The 23,900-nt window shown below is 38.0% G+C and overlaps 3 protein-coding genes across 9 annotated transcripts in view; 1 reads left to right on the top strand and 2 right to left on the bottom strand.

Annotated features, from left to right (window-relative positions):
• Positions 1-22,310, bottom strand: part of LOC135104464 (trafficking protein particle complex subunit 12-like) — a 31,480-nt gene extending 9,170 nt beyond the window's left edge. Inside the window, exons 1-5 of one of the 5 annotated variants that reach the window (XM_064011938.1) lie at positions 22,172-22,310; positions 5,637-6,481; positions 5,194-5,396; positions 4,502-4,732; positions 3,142-3,305 (exon numbers count right to left, since the gene is read on the bottom strand). In XM_064011938.1, the coding sequence (XP_063868008.1) occupies positions 3,142-3,305; positions 4,502-4,732; positions 5,194-5,396; positions 5,637-6,459 (1,421 nt within the window). In that variant the 5' untranslated portion in view covers positions 6,460-6,481; positions 22,172-22,310. Of the gene's footprint in view, positions 1-3,141; positions 3,306-4,501; positions 4,733-5,193; positions 6,482-22,171 lie in introns of all 5 variants that reach the window. The other 4 variants (XM_064011939.1, XM_064011940.1, XM_064011941.1 and 1 more) reach the window with 4 other exon arrangements.
• LOC135104466 (protein CASP-like) lies at positions 10,230-22,147 on the bottom strand. The gene is made up of 2 exons (XM_064011942.1): positions 22,040-22,147; positions 10,230-13,305 (listed from the first exon to the last, which is right to left on the bottom strand). Exon 2 carries the CDS (start codon positions 13,260-13,262, stop codon positions 11,172-11,174), a length of 2,091 nt encoding a protein of 696 aa, XP_063868012.1. The 5' UTR covers positions 13,263-13,305; positions 22,040-22,147; the 3' UTR covers positions 10,230-11,171.
• Positions 22,311-22,684: 374 nt separating the features above from the next.
• The window catches only part of LOC135104462 (membrane-associated protein Hem-like), a 35,961-nt gene continuing 34,745 nt past the window's right edge, over positions 22,685-23,900 (top strand). For all 3 annotated transcript variants that reach the window (XM_064011933.1, XM_064011934.1, XM_064011931.1), the window contains exon 1: positions 22,685-22,843. In XM_064011933.1, coding sequence (XP_063868003.1) covers positions 22,739-22,843 — 105 coding nt within the window. In that variant the 5' untranslated portion in view covers positions 22,685-22,738. The remainder of the gene's footprint in view (positions 22,844-23,900) is intronic.

Here is a 23,900-nt window from a genome sequence, read left to right as displayed (position 1 = left end):
TTATATCATTATGCTGTTGTAGTTAAGATGAAAATAAAGGATAGATGGTAAGAATGGTGATAGAGGGAAAGTGAGCACAGTCATGGCTAATAAAAGGTTGGACAGGAGGAACATCTCTCCCAACAATAAGGAGTTTTGACATTTTGCCAAAATAGCTTGTTTTCACTAATCAAATGTGCAGGTCTCTACCATGTCAAACTAAATCACAACAGACTCATACATCCTTCATCTTCAAAATGCCAAAAAACTTAAATCTCAAGGTTGAGAAATATCTGTGGCAAGGTGAGGAAAGGATGTAACTTTCACCATAAAAGCATGCTGTGTTTGGATGGCTGCCTAAGTGTAGATGGGGTGCAGGTAGCTTCCTAGCTGCTCTCCATCCAAATCTATTTACATTTGTTACTCTAACCTAAGTTCTTTATCTTCCTTCAGTTTTTCTCACAATCTTCTTTCCTCCCTTCTCTCCCTCAATTTTCAGCATCTTCAGTGTTACTGACACTATAGATATCATGAATATCTTCAGCAAACTCACTAAAGGATGGGTGCACACTAATGGGATCAATGCACCCTGATGTACTGTGGGGCACTAGTAGTTCAAGACTTGCCCTATATTCACATCTATGTGTAGGCCTAACTGTGAATGCTAAGACACTGAGATCTTGGTGATATATTGTATGTAACTCAGGGATAATAATGTGTCTCAGAACCATGCCCACCAAGGCCAGAACATATATATGTGACACATGCAGCCTATGTAGCAGTGAGTTGCTCACATGTATATATGACACCCGCTGCTTAGAAATTAATGTATTCAAGGGTATAATGACTATAGTAACAGTAGAAGTGTGGTATAGAAGGCCTGGGATAGGAGTAAGGGAAGTTCACAGTGGACTCCTAAGAGTGAGGAGGCTGTAAAAGAGAAGAGTGCAAATATGAAATCTTACAAAAATACATGCCAAAAGAAATTAAAATGAAAGCAGGAATAGAATATAAATCTTGGAATAGGAAAGTTAAGGAACTAATAAGGCAAAGTAAAAGGAGAGAAGATGACAACTGAAGATATGAGAATGACTGGAGAGAGTGGAATTCTTGTAAGTAGCAAGAAGGTGAAAGGTGTGTGGAAAAAAGACATTTTGACCATTCAATGAATGAGAAAACAGTACAGAAAGCAGTAGTATCTAGAATGGATAAGGATGCTGGTAGAGAGCAAGCATTTATGCAGAGAGGAATTGAGACATGAGGTGGAGGAAACGATGGCTTGGGCTGAAGTGTGCAAAGTTGCAGGCACAGATGGAATAACTGGAAATGGAGATGAAGTAGTAGTGGATTGGATGCTTCTAATATGTGAACTGACATGGAGGCAATGGGAGGTATGTAATCAATGGAAGAAGGCAGTTACTGTATGTATTGTACCCGTCTTACTGTGGCTTATGAAAGACGCTCCCACTGTCAAGATAGCCGTTCCACAACATCTCTAGTTCAGGAATTATTTATGCAGAAAGGATGTACTGAATGAACTTAATGACATGGAGCTCATGAGAAGATAATGTTTTGACTGCAGGTATTCTCTTTGTCACCAATTTAGTGAGGCAAGCCTTACAGACTGACGCAAAAAAGAGCAATCCACTTGCCCCCAAAATTAAGATGATCATAATACACTTAGGTATCTTATTACAGGGAAAAGCTACATGGAAAATGCAGATGTGCAGTAGTGATGGCTTTGGGGTCATTGAGAGAGCAATCCCATTTGAAAACCGTATTTGTTTACAGTGAGGCACTCCTATGGGATCACATTTACCTTATTTCAAAGATTGGATTACTATCTTATCTACTCTCTTCTCAAAAACATGAAAGCTAAGGAAACATTTATAGAAGCTATAATTTAGTAATAAACAACAGCTTTTTGTCTATCCTTTAGTATATAATATCGACTAAGTGCTGTATATAGCAGACCGTTATGATAGACAACTTTGCTCAAATCATAACTTGTGACATACATACGACTTATGATAGATGTTTTAAGTTATGATACACATCTGCCATAGCTATGACACATGTCATAACTTTATGAAAACAGCCCTGTAGAACTGGACATAGAAAAGGACCAGAATAGGGCACAACATTCGAGGCTGTGTTGTGAAAATGAATTATTTGAAAAAGGCATCTGGAGTGACAAGATGGGAGGATGACAGCAAAAAAAGTGTGTGTAAGAAATGTGGAATGAACACCTCTACAGTTTAAATTATGGAGTGGTGGAATGGATGAAAAAACATGTTGAAATGGAATAGCCATATTGAAAGGATAAAGAAAAGAGTTTTCAAATAAAGTGTATGTGAGTTAAATTGAAGATGCCATACCCTTCCACTTAGAAAGTGGAATAATATGGTAAAGGAGTGGATATGTGAAAGAGGTGTTAGTAGAGACCACATGCTTGAACAAGCAAGAAGGGAATTTTTGGATATGGAAAGATGAGGCTCTTCTACTGTAGCCATCCCCTTGGAGGAAGTGAGGTATCAGAGAAATAGATGGTTCAGATCTTCCCAGACCATCTAATTTATGGCCAACCCACATGGGAGAGGAGCAGCAAGACTAATAGCTATCAACTACTCACAATTACATGCTGGGAATAACATGACAGGAGCAGTACATGTATTGCAAAGATATGTAGAACATATTGCAGACATTATTAAAGGGACAAACAAGTGAGTGATTTAAATGTCACTCATTCTGATAATCCTGTTTTCTGTTTGTAGTACTATACCAGAAAACTAGATGTGAGCAGGCCTGTTGTAGCTTGTGAATACAAGGATGTAAATTAAGATGAACAATGTTTAAGTTTTCCTTTGCAACAAAGTGAAGATACTATCTACTATCACGCCAACTAGAAATTTCAAGTTAAATTAACTTAAGTACATATCAAACTGTAAAAAACTGACAAAGAGAAGTTTCCATAATTTATGGAAGAGTGATTGGCACATTGTTGAAATTCACAAACTCTCACTCAGTAATTTGAAACTTAAATTTATTCTTAATGGAGTATTTAAGGCAAAATATAATCACAAACAAATACTAACTCAAAGAGAACATGAGTCAGCTAGTGTCCATTAATATCAAATAAACAAATGAGATCATGCTACAGACCTAAACCCAAATGGCACCATGGATCCTTTTCGGCCTCCATAGAGTTCAGGGTAGAACTCAAAGTACAAGTCTGGGGCATCAAGGTCATTAAAATACTGACATTCTACTTCTGCCAAAGAAAATCTGCGAAGCTTGACGAGCAGAGCTATTCTTGTAAACCAGAGCTGTTGGAGGAGAAATTAAAACATTTACTTTTACGCAGTCATAATTCTCTAGTACTCTACTTGTATTGTTCTAATGTTCTATTATTATTAAGGACTTCCTTGAAAAAGCTGGCCATAATTGATTACAACACAGATCTTAGTCATTATCTTCATATGCACATAATTTTGCTTTATGATTAATTTTTACTTCTCATGTAAATACTCTAAACTCTAAATTGCCGTTTACTTTGTTTACACACACAGAGCTATGAACAAGATTGTGGAAAGTTCACTAACTACCTTTCTTTGAATTACACCAAATATATCATACTTCTGTTTGTGCAATTTGACTTTGTAGTTCTTTTCTACATGTTTGAACCATTTCAGAGTTCTTCACTTTACATCTTTTATAATACTCCACTCCTATTTGTCTCTATTTCTGCTAATCAGAAAAAAAGGCCCTACTGAAGTCTCAAAAGAAAGGCCAAAAGAATCATCCAAAATTGGAGGATGAGTGTCTTGAAACTTCCCTCTTGAAACAGTTCAAGTCATATGAAGGAAGAAATATGGAAGTTGGCAATCAATTCCAGAGTTTACAAGGAAAAGGTATGAACAATAGTGAATATTGATTAATTCTTGCATTAGAGGTGAACAGAACAAAGGTAAAAAAAACAGAAGGTCTTGTGCAGTGAGGCCACAAAAGAAGAAGCATGCAGTTAGCAAGGACAGTTAGTGTGAAAATAGTGGTGGAGTATAACAAGAGATACAACCCTGCAGCAAAGAGAGACAGGATGAAGACAGTCAGTTGAAGAAGAGGAGATGATAAGATGAAATGCTTTTGATTCCAGAAGTTAATGAGAAAAAGCTGATGGGGGGTGTCAAGACACTTAAGGTTGATACCAGAAGAGCAATCCGACCTTAAATATTTGTGGTCCTCTCCCCAGGTGGGAATTGAATTTTTATTTTGAGAGAAGGGTGTGTGTGTATTAGGTGTGTGAAGGAAGAGAGTTGTCTTTACAGGGCAGGCTGTGACTGCCTCCTTGTGATGTGAGACACTAGTAATATTCATTATTATTATTCAATTATTATTATTCAATATTATTATTACTTCTGATGTTTACAATAAGCCTTTCTTTACCATATTTATCACGAGGTACATATGCATGCATACCTAAAATAGTTGAGTGTGCATGCACATACTATGGAGCATTCCCTACCTGTATAGAATGTGCTGTGTGTTTGCTTGGGTGGCCCGCTCTGCCCTCTCCCTGGCCATATACCGTCAAGAGTTGTGTTGTCAGATTGACTGCTGCATGGTAACACCCAGCTGCTATCAACTGTCTCAGCCCTCTGTCATCCTGAGTCACTGAGGCTGCTGTCAACACCACTCGTTTAGAAGACATTTCTTCTCCAAGGTAAGTTCTAACTAGATTTTTAACTGGATCTCCCTGCAAAATTAGAATGATGGAATTATACATATGTATACATACATGTAGTTTTTATTTAAAATTCGTTATAATTTTTGAAAGATACAAATCCTATTGTTTCTTCACTACTTCACTGCCACAAGAAAATACTACTGGGCTACTGAGAGAATGACCTTGTTTCATATTAAGAGATCTAACTTTATTGTCTTTAACTATATTTTCATCATTAATCTTGATTATGCCCATCCCCTCATTTTGAAAAAAGAGAAAAATAACAATAAATAAATAAATCAAGGCATAAGAGAATTCATAGAATCCAACTTATTTTTCCTAGTGTGATTTCCCAAATAGCTAAAGCATAGCAATAATAGCTGCAAAAATCATTGTCTATACAAATACTATGATATAATATGCTATAAGTGCAGCATATATGTGCTATATCTATATCAACAAGGCAGCATTTTGAGTTAAAGTGTCCTTACAAAATCTTCCTTCACAGCTATTCCTGGCATGGTGAGCAACTCTTTCTCTGGAAAATATGTGCCAGGAGGACTTGAGGACATAGCTATTAAGGCTTGACGAGTGGCTTCCTGAGGGATCCAGGCATCATGTCTTCTATCAGCATCACTAGAGAGAAGGCTGGCAGTAAACACATCTTGTTCTGTGGCTGGAGTCAGAAAAGAGTCTGGAGATGGAATGGCATTGCTGATGTTGAAACTATCTGTTGGTGACATATAAACTGGATTTATCATTGTCGAGTCATTGCAACTCCCTGATATCTTAGCCCCAATAGTTTCAAAGGGATTAGATGCCTTACTGGTGCTGAAGTATTTATGTAGTTTAGATTCATTCTGTTTGGGTCTAATGGGTAATGATGCTTGTGTTAAACCTAAGCTTATTTGGGACTTGATGTTTGTTGTCTCACATTTTTGGTCATTAGCTGCTGTTGATGTAGAAATCCCAGCTGATGTAGGATTTGAAACTGATACATTGTCAATAGCAACTGTACCTGGTTTTGCTATACATGATTCTAATGGCTGAGTGTTTGGATATACATCATTGTTGAGACTGGCTTGCTGAAACTTTACAGTAGTTGCTTCCACGTCCACACTGGTATTAGGAGATGTGGCAGCAGCAGCCATCATTGATGTTGACATGCTCATCATCATTGCTGACTGAACTGGAGTGAGCTGTGTTGGCAGTGACTGGGATGATGAAGCATTCTGTGGGGTCTCAGGTGTAGGAGCTTGAGGAACAAACAAGGATTCATTGGTTGGCAAGTTAGATTGAGGAGTTAATGGAATGGTAGTTTGTGAATCAGGCATATTCTGAGGAGAAACATCCTGGCATGGAGGGTACATCACAGGGGCCACTTGCTGTGAAGATACTGGCAGACTTGTGACTGAAGCTGATTGGTCAGATAATGCTGGACTTTCAGATTCTTTCATAGCTTCTTGATTCTGAGTGAGCGACTCACTTGCAGTATCAACAGATTCCTCATTCAGTAATAAGTTAGTATTTGAGAGGTTTGGAGGTACCTGATTCAAAGTAATACTATTGGGGATTGTCAACTCAGGATGAGGGGTGACTATGGCACCTGTTGTGCCTGTCACAATTGGTTGTGATGGTATCCCTTGCTGGGTGATATCTTGTGGAGCTGGTGACAACTGATCAAAAAAGTTGCTGGCATCTCCATACTGATGGCCAACAGGTATTGAGGACCCGGGATCTCCAGCTTGGTTGGACATGACTGCCTCTGGAGGTTAAAATCTGCAATGGAAATAGTTACGGTAAAAAGTCATGTAGGTACATATTTTCTAAAGTATTATAGCAGTCATAAAAATCCAATTAGACTGAAAGCAAAATAACATAAAAAAAATAATCTAATTATGCAATTATGCACAATATATAATTATTTCTCAACGAGAAAAGCCTTTTCCTCAATAACACCCAACTGATCCTCTCATCTGAACCAAATATTCTAGTGCTGCCTTTCACTTTAAGCTGAAATTTTCACATTTTAGTTCTTAGAAAATTAGCTCCCTTAAAGTAATGTCATTTACATTATCATGAATTATCCTCATTTCCAATTGAATACTTTAAACACGGTCTTCATGCAGCCATCATGTCTTATGTGTGCTGCCTTCAGCCTTGCAGCTGCTTACCATGTCCCTCACATTCCTGTGATCAGTAGCATGAGACATTACTTACTCTATCTCTCTTATCTTGTCCACTTCATCAATCCAGGTTAACCACTACTTTCATACCTTAATGAATTTCAAACTTCTATCTGTCTATATACGAGGCTGGCAATCTCACACTGGGTGGCCCAGACAAGGCACCACACACTCACACACACACACACATCATTCACATTCTTAGCCCTGTCGGCCCCCAGTGGAAGAGGACAGTCTCATGGCCCATTGTATTACACCTCAAGAGTCCAGGAACAGTACAAGTGGTAACACATATCCATAGCAAGGCCTCACACCATATACTAGTTCATCCCTGCCTCTTCATAATAAGACCGTTTCTTATCCTGCACCTACTCCAATCATGAGATCACAGCAGATGCAGGATACTTCACAGAGTGATACGCACTCTCTATCCATATGCCAATAGGCTCTACCACATGTGTCCACATCCCCTTCTGGGAGATGATGAGACTGCATCATTTTTATACACTCACCACTGTTGTTCTCCATTCAATTCTATCACACACAATCACTCTTGCTTGCTGCAATCATTCTTCTTTCAGTCTGTGTTCTTTTCACATAGTTAGTCCACTTCATGCATGGCTTTTCTCGTAAGTGGAGTGTTAAGGAAGTGATGTGTGGAACAATTCAGCTCTTATATCAGGAGTGGTTGGATGAGTTGTATTCTTTGTTGTTGAGTTTCTTATGCTGTATGGTGTGTGCAGGTTTCTTTTATATTTCATTCATACTCCTTTTTTCTGTACCCACATATGGTCTTATGCTAAAATAAGGATTATTATTACTATTATTATTATTATTATTATTATTATTATTATTATTATTATTATTATTATTATCATTGTTATTATTATTATTATAATTATTATTGATGTTATTATTATCATTATTTTTATCATTATTATTAAACTTTCACCTTGCTCATCTGACTACATTATTATATTTGTTAATTTACTATCTTATACTCTCTCCACATGCCCAAACCACACTAACACACCCTGATCTGCCTGTTCAGTGAATTCTCTCAAAACACCAGTTCTTCTTACCTCCTCATTTCTTATTATGTTCTTCCATGTCACTCCACACACACTTCTTAAATACTTTGTTTTTATTATATTTAACCATTTCTTCTCTGATGCTCCCATGTTCCATGTTTCAGCACCATACACCAATGGGCACCACGATTCTCTCATATAACCCTCTCTTTACACTCATATTCAGAGTCCTATGTTTAAAGATCTTTCTCAGCCTAGCAGGTACTTTTCCTACTTCTTTTACCCTGAAGTTCACCTGTGTCCCAACTCTTTTATCTGTTAATCCCACATACTTGAACCAATCCAACTCTTCCAGTTGTTCTTTTAAATTTGAAGAATTTAAGAGGAAATTAGTATCATGGCACCTCAAAAATAAAATTGTTCCTTTTGTTTGGGAAAAAATAATCTGCTTTTTGCAGTGGCATTTTATAATTTTTGTATACCAGTAATTTTCTTACCAGTGTCTCCTGTGTTCTGTCTCAGTCAGAAATCAATAGTGTATCTACCAATATTATACTTTTGTAAATATTATTTGTATAGTAGCTTATTAACTGTCGATGGAAAAGAAAAATATTTGTATGACAAGACACAATTTTAACAGTGTGTGTGTTTTGGCACATTCTTCCACCCATAATAATTTTTCCTATGTTCCTATACTCTCTATCTCTTTATATATATATATATATATATATATATATATATATATATATATATATATATATATATATATATATATATATATATATATATATATATATATATATATATATATATATATATATATATATACTCGTATATGTGTGTGTGTGTGTGTGTGTGTACATATGTATCTCTCTCTTTCTCACTATAGCATGCCAACAGATGGTAGTAATACAGGGATGTGTGTACTGTGGGGCTCAGCAACAACTACCTTCAAGCTATCTATGCGGTGCAGTTCTGGTCCCCACATTACAGGAAAGATATAGGTCTATTAGAATCAGTACAGAGGAGAATGACTAAAAGGATACAGGGGATGAGGAGTATCCCTTACAAGGCGAGGTTGAAGCTGTTAAATTTACATTCATTAGAGAGACGTAGGTTAAGAGGGGACCTGACAGAAGTCTTTAAGTGGTATAAGGGTTATAACAAGGGAGATGTAAGCAAAATTCTTAGGATCAGCAACCAGGGTAGAACAAGAAATAACGGGTTCAAGCTTGAAAAATTTAGGTTTAGGAAGGAGATAGGAAAAAATTGGTTCTCAAATAGAGTGTTAGATGAGTGGAACGGACTCAGTAATCATGTAGTTAGTGCTAGGACACTAGAGAGCTTTAAGAGATTAGACAAGTTTATGGATGGGGATAGCAGATGGAAATAGGTAGGTGTGTTTCATACAGGGACTGCCACGTGTAAGCCTGGTCGCTTCTTGCAGCTTCCCTTATTTCTTATGTTCTTATGTTCATTCTGTGAATTTTATGAACTGTGCCATGAGTTTTTTGTGATTGAGTGCAGAGGCACATCTGCAATTTCATCAGAGACTGCAAACTAGAGTAGACAGCAAGCAGCAAGTCCTGCATGAAACTCAACAAATCTACAACACAGATCTTACAACAGAGACATGATTCAGCATGTTTACAGCTATAAATCAATTAGTCATGTGAGGTGTTGTAAGAAGCACATATACATCAAGTGACAGAACATTACTGGAAGATGACGAAATGTCATAATGACTTTCCATGAGCTCAAACTCTGAAAGTGAAGGCACTTGACTTGTGACTTATGCATGAAGATCAAGAAAGATTCATTAAGGACAGTGCTGAAGTCTGTGCCCATGTTTCTGATCTCTGAACAGGAGCACCAAGCTGGAGTCTGCCAAGAGCTTCATCAGTGTGCCATGGATGACCAACCTTCATGTCAAGGACAACATTTTAGTTTATGAGCCTCTTGCAACTTTCTTTCTCTTCCTAAAGGTGTAGTTGCAACTGAAACAGTACCATTTTGACACTGTGGAAGAGATTCAGTGGGAATTGCAGGAGGTATTTAACACACTACAAGAAAAGGACTTCCACAGTGTGTTTCAGTAGTGGTAACTGGGAACATTATACTGCTACTCAAGAGAACTGTTTTGAAGGGGAAGAAGTACTACTTGTACATAAGCTTAGTCTCATAAGTTTCGGATACCACCTCATACTTCGTCAAAATTCAATTAATCTGAAATATAATGTATTTTTGGGAGGAATATTACCAGCTGGTCTGATCCTTTAACTTAGGAAGAATTAAATGAAATAAATGTCAAAATATTTTGCATGTGTATTCCATGGTTATAAAATATATATCTTTACATAACTGACAATTCTATCTTTAATTAAACACAGTGACATTAATCTGAATGAATAATACAATTACCATTTTACATTTAAAATGGAATAACAAGATAAACCCATACAACAAGCTGCATACATAATCCCATTAAACACTAATAACTCATTCATCCCAATAATCATATTTGATTCTGTACACAGTACACCAGTTCCCTTTTATTGCCTGTATTTCCTTCACACTCCCAAAAGAATGTTGTGCATAAAAAAAAAAAAAAATCAATGTGCATTTCTGAAGATATATTAGATACTTGGATCAATACAAGTTCTGCATACAATACCAAAATCTGTTAAAATATAAATCACACAATACATTGTAAGATACAGGAAATAAATCATTATGGACCATCGATGTAATACACATATATCAAATATACTTGAAGCAAACTGTACATAAAAAATAATTCTGGCATGTATCACCAAATGTTATTCTGACTATGAGGTTCTCAAGTGTATTGCTCAAAATTATGTATTCTAAGTTTTTTTTTTTTATTGAAAACATCTTCATAGGTCTGACTCCAACTCAACAATTTTCAAAATATCTGCTGCTTACTTTATAGTGTTTGAAAAATCTCTTATTGCATGTCTTTCCAATAGCTGGTCCTTATTTTCCAGTGTTACCATGCATTACTCCTGACATTTTATTCCATCCCGTTCCTGTCACTCACTGAACATTTCCACATCTCTTACCACTCTCCTTTACTTCTTCACTTCATCCATCATCCTAACCTTCCACTTACCTATCTCCTTTTACCCCTTCACTTCACATTCATACACTCTCTTTGTCAATCTTTCATCAATCACTTCCTCCATATGGCCAAACCATCTTAGGCATTTATCCTTATTGTACTTCCAATAGCTAGAAATGACTTACTTCATTTTCTCCATGAACCTGCTGCATATGTTCAGCAAATTTCTCAGCACAGTCTGATGCAAAATCCCTTTTGCATGACTCTATATGTGCTATTTTGTACAAAACTAAGAATACAAGGCTGTGTACGAGGGTTGTGTAAAGAAAAGCAACTGTTCGTGCTGTTTTGTTTCCTAGAATAAATCGTCCCATTGACAAAGTGACCTTCTCAAAAGGACTGAGAGCAGCATAACGTCGCAATTTTTCTTTTCTCGAAAAAGATGAGAAGGGATCTAGAGCTTCTTCATACTGGCTGCTGTAACGAGATTCTGCTGCAGTGTCCTCCTTGGTCTGTCTTCCTTGATAAGATTGTAGGAATTTGATCTTCTCATATAGTTTCAAATTATCAGCTCTGAGAGAATCCAATTCATTCTGTAACAAAATCACCTGCTGGCTTTTCCCAGTAAGTTCTCCTTCCAGCTCTTCATTACGTTGCCGAAAACGTTCTCGCTGAGCAGAAACAATTGGCAGGAGAGACTCAGCTGCAGAAGGGAAATCAGGAGATGATCCTCCTGGTGTAGGAGTGGGAGGCTGAGTGTTGGATGAGGATGTGGATACAAGTGGAGGTGTGCAGCTACTGGAAGCTCTGACAGCCTCAGCAACAATCTCTGGCATGGATGAACCTTCTCCTTCTCCACGATACATGGTAGAAAGAGACTGAACAGAAGACAAGTCTGATTCCAAACTGACTATCAAACCTTTCTGCTCTGTTACAAGGGAGCGAAGATCTATCAACTCCTGTTCAGCTTCTGTCACTCTCTTTGTCATAGTTGTTATGGATTGCCTCAAAGACATGTTTTCATTCTGCAGAGCTTTGGTCTTCTCTAAAAGAAGTACTTCTAGGGATTTAGGAGAAGGTGACACACCTTGAATATTTTCTTCATTTACATTAGTGGAAGATCCACCAAACTCTACAGATTTCATTATGTTAAGTTCTCTCTTTATCTCTTCATAATCCTTCTGCCTTAAGATTGTTGCTTCAAGCTTTTCAATTTTTTGCATATCTTCATTTCTCTTTCTCTGAAGTTCTGCAACCTCCTGAGAAGATTTGTAGGTTAAATCACTTAAACATTGTTGAACTTCTTTAAGATCTTCCACCAGTTGAGCTATTTCTTTATCTTTGGATGCCAACTCAATTTCCAGTGATGACCTAGCAAGTGAATCTGCTGATGGCTCTGTATTCCCTGCAGAAGCAACATTCAGTGCTTCAGAAGTCTGAGAGGCCATCACGGCATGTAGTTGTTCCTGAAGCCGAACCACTTCCTTCTGAGCAATCACAGCATTTTGGTTGGCTCGCTCCAAGTCATTCATTAAAATGTCTGTTTCTTCTGCTTTTGCAAAGGTGGATTCATCAGATTTGCTTTTCAGTTCAAATAGTTCTGACTGTGTAACATCAAGGGTTGACTGCAGTGTTTTAACTCTTGCTTCAGCTTCCTGTAGTCTCCTCACAACTGACTCCTGAGTATCACGGAGCAATCTTTCCTTCTCTGTGTACTGCTGGCTTAATTCTTTCTCATATTCTTTGACTTTGGTCATGACAGTTTCATCCATCACATCTTCATAATTCTTTAACTTCTCTTTCAAGTTCTTTATGGTTACATCCTGATTCCTGACTTCCTTGAACTCTTCATTATAGTCATGTAGAGTTTCTTTCAGATTCTTGTTCTCTATTTCCATGTCTGCTAGACGCCCAACCTTCTTCTCCAGACCAGCACAGTATTCTAAAGTGGGGAGAGGATCAGTAATATCAATGACTTTCTTGTAGACATTCAAGAAAGAGGCCTCTACAAATTTGCTCCTTTTGTTTAAGTTGTCTATTTCTGTTTGAAAACTCTTCAGCAATGGTGCAACCTGCTTTCGGACATCCTCAGGTGTATTCTTTTTGAATTCTCTGGATAGTTCCACCAACTTTTTGCGTGATTCTTCTGATTCATCTTGGCGGGCAGCAAGTTCAGAGGCATTTTCATCAAGTGACCTCTGTACTTCAGCCAACCCAAAGGCTTTCCAAGCAGTTATAACAGCCTGCACCTTGACAGCCATTATGAGCTACTGATATCCAGATAACATGAAGGTCACTTTTCACCTGCAAGGAAAGATAAAATCTGTTAGCCACCATTTTCTAAGCTCTCTGAAAGTAGTGCCTATTTAAATGGTGAGAGAGAGAGAGAGAGAGAGAGAGAGAGAGAGAGAGAGAGAGAGAGAGAGAGAGAGAGAGAGAGAGAGAGAGAGAGAGAGAGAGAGAGAGAGAGAGAGAGAGAGAAAAGCTAAGAAAGCAAAAAAGTGATGATAGCTTATTTTCTCACTACAATTCAGAGAACCTTGAAATATAGCTAACAAATTATTCTTTCACAAAAGACTATTTGAATAGGAAAGATCACTTTTTTGCATATACTGACAGTAAAGGTAATGACAAATATTGCCTACATAAATAAATATTACATAAATTTGTTTATTCTAATTTACAGCAAAATATTGTTAGTTCTGTGATCTTATTTATCCATACATTCACATGTATAATAAAAAAAATAAAAAATAATCATAATTCAGTTTCTTAGATATGATTGTGACCTAGTTCATATAACATTCAAATAAGTACACCTAATACAAGAATATATATAATATGGCTCCATCACTATCCAATGATAGTTCCAGACTATAACTATATTATTTTGACTTTGGATTCTTCCATAAATAACATATCACATTTACTTGTCCACATCCTAAAGTTCCATATGCTGTTGCTATCCATAATTGTATGTAGACAGGGCATATAAATTTGCACTGAGATTTCCTTTTTCTGTGTTTTGTTGATGATGTGTTTTGTTGATGCTTGATATGTATTGTCATATTCAGTACTACTGTATTGTGATTGATTTTTTTATATTCAAGTGTTCATGAACTAGCATGTGATAAACTTTTAAAATATTTTCCCTTTTATCCTGCTTTTTTTTTTTTTTATGTAGGAGGGACACTGACCAAGGGCAACAAAAATCTTAAAAAAAAAAATGCCCACTGAAATGCCAGTCCCATAAAAAGGGTCCAAATCGATAGTAAAAAAATTGAAGGATAAGTGTCTTGAAACCTCCCTCTTGAAGGAATTCAAGTCATAGGAAGGTGGAAATACAGAAGCAGGCAGGGAGTTCCATAGTTTACCACTGAAAGGGATGAATGATTGAGAATACTGGTTAACTCTTGCATTAGAGAGGTGGACAGAATAGGGGGTGAGAGAAAGAAGAAAGTCTTGTGCAGCGAGGCCACGGGAGGAGGGGAGGCATGCAGTTAGCAAGATCAGAAGAGCACTTAGCATGAAAATAGCGGTAGAAGACAGCTAGAGATGCAACACTGCGGCAATGAGAGAGAGGCTGAAGACAGTCAGTTAGAGGAGAGGAGTTGATGAGACGAAAAGCTTTTGATTCCACCCTGTCTAGAAGAGCAGTATGAGTGGAACCCCCCCCAGACATGTGAAGCATACTCCATACATGGACGGATAAGGCCCTTGTACAGAATTAGTAGCTGGGGGGGGGGGGGTGAGAAAAACTGGCGGAGACATCTCATAACGCCTAACTTCATAGTAGCTGTTTTAGCTAGAGATGAGATGTGAAGTTTCCAGTTCAGATTATAAGTAAAGGACAGACCGAGGATGTTCAGTGTAGAAGAGGGGGACAGTTGAGTGTCATTGAAGAAGAAGGGATAGTTGTCTGGAAGGTTGTGTCAAGTTAATAGATGGAAGAATTGAGTTTTTGAGGCATTGAACAATACCAAGTTTACTCTGCCCCAATCAGAAATTTTAGAAAGATCAGAAGTCAAGCGTTCTGTGGCTTCCCTGCGTGAAATGTTTACTTCCTGAAGGGTTGGACGTCTATGAAAAGACGTGGAAAAGTGCAGGGTGGTATCATCAGCGTAGGAGTGCATAGGACAAGAAGTTTGGTTTAGAAGATCATTACTGAATAATAAGAAGAGAGTGGGTGACAGGACAGAACCCTGAGGAACACCACTGTTAATAGATTTAGAAGAACAGAGACCGTCTACCACAGCAGCAAAAGAACGGTCAGAAAGGAAACTTGAGATGAAGTTACAGAGAGAAGGATAGAAGCCGTAGGAGGGTAATTTGGAAATGAAAGCTTTGTGCCAGACTCTATCAAAAGCTAGAAAAGGCTTATGATCGGGTGCCGAGAGAAGAGCTGTGGTATTGCATGAGGTGCTAGGGAGTGGCAGAGAAATATGTGAAGATGGTGAAGGACATGTACGAAAACAGTGTAACAGCAGTAAGGTGTGCTGCAGGAATGACGTAGGGTTTCAAAGTGGAGGTGGGACTGCACCAGGGATCAGCTTTGAGCCCCTTACTGTTTCCAGTAGTGATGGACAGACTGACTGATGAGATCAGACAGGAATCCCCACGAACTATGATATTCGCAGACGACATAGTGATCTGTTGCGAAAACTGGGAAGAAGTGGAGACAGAGTTAGAGAGGTGGAGATATGCACTGGAGAGAAGAGGATTGAAAGTGAGCAGGACCAAGACTGAGTACAAGTGTCTCAATGGAGGTGATGGGGAGACAATAAGGCTACAAGCTGTGCAAATGACAAAGGTTGACAAATCTAGATATTTGGGGTCCATGGTACAGAATAATGGAGGCTGTGGTAGGGAGATAAAGAAGAGAGTGCAAGCGGGATGGAATGGGTGGAGGAAGATGGTGGCAGTGACATGTGACAGAAAGGTTTCCGCAAGAACACAGGGAAAGATTTATAAAACAGTAGTGAGACCTGCCATTCTGTACGGTATGGAAACAGTACCACTAACGAAAAAGCAGGTTGGAAGTATCGGAATTGAAGATGTTGCCTTTTGCTCTTGGAGTGACAAGGATGGATAAAATCAGAAATTATTACATCAGAGGAACAACATACATATGTCGCTTTGGGAACAAAGCAAGGGAGACTAGGTTGAGGTGGTTTGGACATGTCAGGAGGAGTGACGAGTGGTATGTGGGGAGGAGGATGCTGGACATAGATCTACCTGGCAGGAGGAAGAGAGGGAGACCAAAGAGGTTTATGGATGCTATGAAGGGAGACATGCAAGTGGTGGGTGTGACAGAGGAAGGCGCAGAAGATCGAGCGCATTGGAGAAGAGTGATCCACTTTGGCAAACCCTAGATGGGAGCAGCCGATATATATATATATATATATATATATATATATATATATATATATATATATATATATATATATATATATATATATATATATATATATATATATATATATATATATATATATTATTCACAGTACCCCTGCATGAGTTTCACAGTATCTGAGTTTCTCGAACCTTGAGTTTCATGTGGAGTCTTAAATTCTTACCATTTTTACTTTCATGCATTATCTCATGTTTAGCACTTTTGTCGCATATGGGTCACATCTTCCTACCACTAGCTTCCCAGATAATAAAAATAAATATGTATGTGCTATGTACTGTATACATATTTCCATGTGCAGATTATCAATGAGCATTTTCCACTTGTGTCTACCACAATATTTTAAATATCCATGCTGGGTTGCATGCAGGAGATGGGGAGAGAAAGGCCTGTGTTATACCATATATTGCAAAAGCACATACAAACAAACAAGTAGTGTTTCACTACTGTGGTGCCACTGCATTCACTGCACAGCATCACATCATACTGCAGCAGCATTGCACCTCCACACTGCTGTGTCATGCCAGATGCGAGAATAAAACACACACACATTCATACAGTTCTAGATGCCATGGCACTACACCACCACATCATACTGGATGTGAGGACAAAACATATGCACACAATTCTAGATGCTATGGCGATGCACCTCCCCAAAGCTGATCACACTGCTGTGGCACTGCACCAATGCATCATGTCAGATGTGAGGACATACACACACACACACACACACACACACACACACACACACACACACACACACACACACACACACACACAGTTCTAGGCATGGCAAGGCTGCTCCACCACACAACTAATCACACCAAATGTGAGGACAAAACACACATGGACACTCATACAGTTATATATATGGCAGGCCTTCACCACCATGTCATGCTGAATGTGTGGATAAAATACACATTCACAAAGCAGCTGCAGTAAGTAAACATTTTTAAGTGTTTTCAATACCCCAAGTTTCACAATCATGAAGTCTTGAGAAGAAAGCAAGCACAAAACTCTTCATGCTTTCATTAAACTCACTTTTCTGGTGACCAGTACACCTTTCCCATTCAATTGCTGTGGCCTTAACTCTGCTAAGTACCACAAAACATCACTATATAATGGTAAGTAGTAAACCAAAGTTCTGTTCCAGTGAAATGAATAATATACAAATTTAAAGTGTATTTTAAGATGTTTGCATTTTCAGTAGTGTTGTAAATAAAACATGACTAAAATAGTAAAATTTGTGAATTGCATGAGCTACAAGAAAATCATAAATATTCATAAAAACATTATACAGTAGAGCGAACAAGGTCAAATAGTACAAACTGAGGACTAGAATTAATTAAAGTTAATGAAAAACAGAGTTATGCGAGTAAAAACTAAGTGGAGTGTCCCAAGCTGTTACAGTGGAACCTCTATTACCAAACGCTTCCCTTTTCAAACAAATCAGTTTTCGAACAGAATTTTTAACTCATAATTGCTCTGGTTACTGTACCATAATTCGGTTCTCAAAGTTACTTGATTTCAAATATTAAAAGACAAAGCAAAAACTGCTGTTCATTACTAGTTTATAGTTTCTATAAATATTTCCTTAATTTTTATGTATTTGGAGACAGCAATTTAATCTTAGAAGTAAAGGAACTGTGATCCTGTTGATGAGCCTCAATGTAAACAGTGTTTTGGCTAGCTCAGGGAGTAATCCCAACTCCCGAGCCACCTATGGCTCTCTTGATGACCCACAACGCCATCACTACTGCACAACTGCATTTCCCCAGTAGCTTTTCCCAGCAGAAAGATGTCTAAGTGTTATGATCACCTTCATTTTGGCTGTGAGTTGGTTGCTCCTTTCCTTTCTGTGTCAGTCTGTAAGGCTTCTCTCACTAGATCAGTGACAAAGAGAATACCTGCACAGTCTAAACAGCATCTTCTGATGAGTTTCGTGTCACTAAGTTCATTCAATACATCATTTCTAGATGAATAATTTATGAGCTGGAGATGTTGTGGAGCAGCCATCTTTAACAGTAAGAGTGTTTGTCATAAGCCACTAAGACAGGGTAGATGTTCAAGAACAGATTAATCCATTTTACTACAGTGATTTCTATGGGAAAAATAGTTTCAGTTTTCAAACATTTCAGATTTTGAATGGCATTCAGGAACTAATTAAGTTTGAGAACCCAGGTTCCACTGTATATCAATGACTTGTTGGATATCAGTAACTAGCACCAAGCCTTAGAACAGTAGTTCTTAAACTGTGGGGCATGAGGTGACTTCAGGGAGAGGAGCATGAAGTTAAATACTAAAAAATTATTGTATAAAAAGTATATGATGAAATTAACCCAAGAACAGCCATACAAGCAGCAGCATCCACCTCACTGAAATGAGCAATTGAAATCCAATAATTAATTCAATAAATTTATCATTTCAGCACTATAAGAAATGAGAATTCAAATTATTGTGTGTGTCATGCCTTCATAGTTCATATTTAGTTTCTAGAACAGTGCATATCCTGCTTTCGTTTATTGGCTGAAGCAAATTACTTTACATTTCAGCGGTATGAAAATTCAAAATATGACTTACATGTCATGTCTTCTTATTTCATATTATTTTTCTCAAACTGCGCACATTTCCATTTCAGTCTTTTACTGGTGCACGTGTCTTTGCAGTCCAGTATTATTGAAACTCAAAATACCATGTATGAGCCATGCCTTCATGCTTCATAATTAATTTATGAAACTGTGGCTATCTTGGTTTGATTTGTTTATTGGAGTAAGTGCCCTTATATTTAAGGACTAGGGAATTCAAAATATTATATATGTGTGCTGTCTTCATATGTTTGTTTAGTTTACGAAACTGCACATAACAGAGTCAGTGATTCACAAGATTTATTGTATTTATTTCAATCATATGACTATTTCCAAATATTATATGCCATGTTTTCAAATTCTTTATTTTGTTTTTGTATCAGCAAAAGTTCATTTGGTGACTTCCCTCACTCCTTTCTCTTATTGCAAATGTTTATTGAAATGTCTTGTGGCCCTATAATTTGTTTAATTGGTTTTAATCCAATTTGGGCACTCATTTCACAATACAAGGCCAGATTATAAATGGTGATGTTTACCCTATGTGTATGGTGGACCTATGTAGAACTAAGCAACCTAACCTGCACACAGGCCTGAGAACATGTTGGGCTACTTATCACTAGCTTAAGTTGTCCACATGTTGGAATGGTGGTAAGAGAGTCGGCTGAAGTATTATGCAGGTGGTTGCTAGCTGGACCCCGTGTGTTGTCCTTTAAGGGGCTGGTGTGTATCTGATTGGAACATGCTGGCTGCACATTTATAAGAACTATGATGAGGGGATTCTAATCCTATATGATCCTGCATTCTTGTTATTTAACCTGCTCACTGAAGTGATTCTTAATTTCAAACTGACATAGTTATCACCCATCATTAATGTTAATACTTTGTTGGAAAAAACATATTCCCACCACCATGCTTAGACTGTTGTTTTTCATAACTCCTTCACGCCCATGTAGCCCCACACCACCCTTCATTAGGCCTTACATTCAGCAAAAAATACATCATAAAAATAGTCACTAATTCCAGTTCACTTCTCTCACTTTCAGATTCACTCTTAGGCACATATGAGGTATCAGTCTGAATCATCACTGTGTAACATGGCTGTAAATTCCTGAAAGAATATCACAAAATGTAATCACAGTAACTCAGTAAGTTTCCAATACTGGCAAGGCACTGTAAGCCAACAACGTACATCTCTTTGTATTGATCACTTCAGGCATACTAATCTTGCGTGATCACTTTGTCTGTGGAGAAGCGAGGCAGCAAAGATGGCATCATGAATAAAGACAATGAATGGTTGGTGGGCAAGGCGGTAAATATGATATCACATACAAGGACAACAATTAGTTGATGGGTGTGGCTTATGTTCATCCCAACAGTATGCTATACCAGGCTCATAGACTGTCTACAGCATGGAAAACCACTCCCCCAATACATACTGGGGCTTGAGGACATAGATGTTTACGTCATGGTGTATGGTACTGAGTCATGGTGTGGTACTGAGTGTATCTAGGACATGAATGTCTACGTCCTGGACATGAAGGGATTAACAGTGCTAAGATGTAAATTGTAAAAATACTGATTTCATATAAACACAACATGGGAAATACTTTCCCATGACTTTTTTTTATATAAACACAGTGTTCTATTGTGAGTGTGAAGTGTGTGAGGTGCTATAGCAACTCTAGTTTGTGTGAAAGCCAGAAAGAGAAGGTGATGATGAATGAAATGCCACCTCAATGGAGTAGTATATTTTTTAGTTTAGTTACGTTAGATTAATTTTTTTTTTTTTATTTCATCTGTTAACACCTGACAGTTCAGTGGTGTGAGAGTAATGGAACATTCCATAGTGAGTGATGAAAGTGTATAGCTGTGAACAGCAACATACATTGTTGTGCATCTATGAAGATGAAAAAAAATTGGCAGGTTGATTTTGATGTGTTTGTATTAATCTGTAACTCATTTTTATCACAAATCATCAGTTTCCAGCAGGGGGGTGGGAGGGCAGTAAGGAAAAGAAAAAAAGAAAAATAGAAAGAAATGATTTGCTGTGGAAACAGTTAGCAGATTCATTAAAACACACTAAAATCCTCAAGAAAAAGATGTTTTTGTCTACCATTGTGAGATGGGCAATTTTCTTAGTATTTACCCATAGTTTGAGTATATTTTTCCCCACTTTCATACCATGCTTTCCATTAGGAACACCATGCTTTATGTACAGTGAGGAAGATCAAGAACTAGTGATTGCTGTGTGAAACTGCAGACTGGATAAAAATCTTAAGCTTCCAAGTACATTTATGATTGTTACTGGTGAGAATATTTCTTAGCTCCAAAAGTGCAATCCTTAAATTCAGGCTCAACTATATTCATGTCCAACATGGAATATCAACACCCCCACTCCCCCTTTGACTTGCTGCAGTTTTATTGTTGTTTCAACCAATACACCATACATAGCTTTAGCCCTTCACAGAGTCTACATCTAACTGTTTGGAGCATTTCTACCCCCATTTTACCCTGTTGGAAATTAATAATAAGTTTACCTAATGGAAAATTCCATGGGAAGCAAAGCCCCCACCAGTTAGGAGGTTACAACATGTTAGGTTAGTTTACCTTATGGGGAGGTCCAGGGAGGGTTGCTTAGGGGGGCTGCAGAATGTTGGGCTAGTTTACTTTATGGGGGGCTCCAGGAGGGTCAAAACCCCACCCAGTTAGGAGGTTACAAGATGTTAGGTTAGATTAGTTTACCCTGTGGTGGGAGGTCTAATAGGTTAGGGAAGGGATCGAGGGGGAGTAAAGTTTGAAGCTGCATATTTATCCTTGCCGCTTCATGTTTCCTGCACCTCACTGATCCTTCATCCATCCTCCATCCCTTCCTCTCGCATCACCACCCTAAGCCTGAATCTTCGTTATCCTCCTTTTGACCTGCATCGCTTCACGTCCCTAAATCCCCTCTCTGACTTGACCATGCATGTTCCCCTCACCTACTCCGAACACAACTCTTCGTGACCTGACCCTTCACGTCAACACCAGCCACCACCAATACCACCTTCATGATCCCCCAAGGCAACACCAGCACTGCATTCCGGGATACACATCTGCCACAGTGTCTGCAGCTCACACTGGGAACCTCAAACGGTCTTAATGAATACTAGACAAGATAAAATCCACAAACACTGACCTCCGTAAGGCTGGACGTGGCAGACCTCCCTCTAGCTGACGTTCCCTTGTCCGTAACTGTGCATTTTGTGCTTTGTTTCAACTCTCGACTACCATCTTAATCTATTAGATACCGTTTTTAGGTTTAAATCTTTTGGATTGTTAGATTTATTCAAGAATATTTTGATTTATAAACACGTTCAAAGGAATATGTGCCTAAAAACAGTAATTTTAAGGAGGCATTTCGGATAAGTGCAATGATAATAATAACAATAACTATATCAATAGCAGATCCAAAACTACTATCAATAGGAAATTATAATTTCGAAGGGAGAGATAAACAGTTTAACTGAAAAGAAACATATAATAATATCATAGCAATTATTGTAGGTAGCATTTCTTAATAAATAGTTTTAATTTATCGTTTAGATAACCATAGTAACACGGGAAACAGTAAACCAATATCTTATGTAATCATCTTTATTTAAGATTTTACTTTATTGTGATATATGAAACAGTAGTTAAATAGTGCTTAGTTAAGAACTACGTGTTTGCATTTCCCGGATGTGTTGTGACGAGAGTGGTGAAGATGTCTCGCTCGCTGTCGCCCACTCAACAAAAAATAGCTGAGAAATTAACCATACTTAATGACAGGTGCACTGGAATACTAACGAGGATATACAATATCAAGAAGGTGAGTCATGAAGGCAAGGAGGAGGTGGCGGGGGCCTGTTGGGGAAGGAGTGGGAGGGGCGGGGCAGGATGTAGGGCCGCGCAGAAAGTCTTGCCTTTAAGGCCATAGATGCAGGCTCCCACGTAACAGGGCCACATTGCTGAACGTTAATTTTCTTGCCCGTCTCAAGTTGGGAGACGATTTTTTTTTCTTGTAGATTTCAATGTGTTTTGATTTGTTCTAACCGTTTCCGTTGGAAATTTTTGTTTTCCCTTCTCCCCCACTATGAAGTACTGATTTTCAATGAAAACGACTAACAGTAATACAAAACACGCTGAAATTGACCTGAAAAAAAATCTTCAGATAACACGCGCATTACAATATAACTGTTACCCCACCTCATAAAGTAACCATTTGTGAAAATAAAGAGTAATAAATTAATGGAAAACGCGCCAAAATCAGTCTTATTCGTCATCACAGATAACACAGTCGCTGTTGCTCAGAATCACTCACGTTCATGCCTCATTAGGGACAATTTCCCAAACCCAACCTAGTCTAACCAAACTTAACCTGATCTAACTTAATCCAACCAAACCTAACTTAACCAAACAAAACCTAACCTAACTAAACCTAACCTAATATAACCTAACCTAACCCAACGTAGCCTAACCAAACCTAACCTAACCACACCGAATCTTACCTAACTTAATTCATTCATAAAACACCTTACCTTCCCAGTTGTGCAGCACTCACTTGTGGTCAACCTCCTTGTCACTGGAGTCATACTTCCAACCCATTGTACTTTCACGGGAGGTACAATCACTATTACACTTCTGGTACTTCACACTATATGGGAGAAGACAGTGTTCCCTTAAGAAAGCTACTGCTGCTTCATTTTCCTTGCAGAAACAGGAAATAACTGAGAAGTAATTAATTATCTGTGCAGCCACCACATGTGAACAGTTCAGCTAGACTGATTCAAGTTCAATCTGCATCTCTCTTCTTTGATGAAACAAAGCTCCCTGATAGGCTGAATTATTTATTTTTTATTTTATTTATTTTTATTTATTTATTTATT

This window comes from Scylla paramamosain, chromosome 10 (assembly GCF_035594125.1).
Source record: "Scylla paramamosain isolate STU-SP2022 chromosome 10, ASM3559412v1, whole genome shotgun sequence".
Taxonomy (NCBI): domain Eukaryota; kingdom Metazoa; phylum Arthropoda; class Malacostraca; order Decapoda; family Portunidae; genus Scylla; species Scylla paramamosain.
Note: the sequence above shows the minus strand (reverse complement) of the source record. Positions and strands in the feature narration are given on the sequence as shown.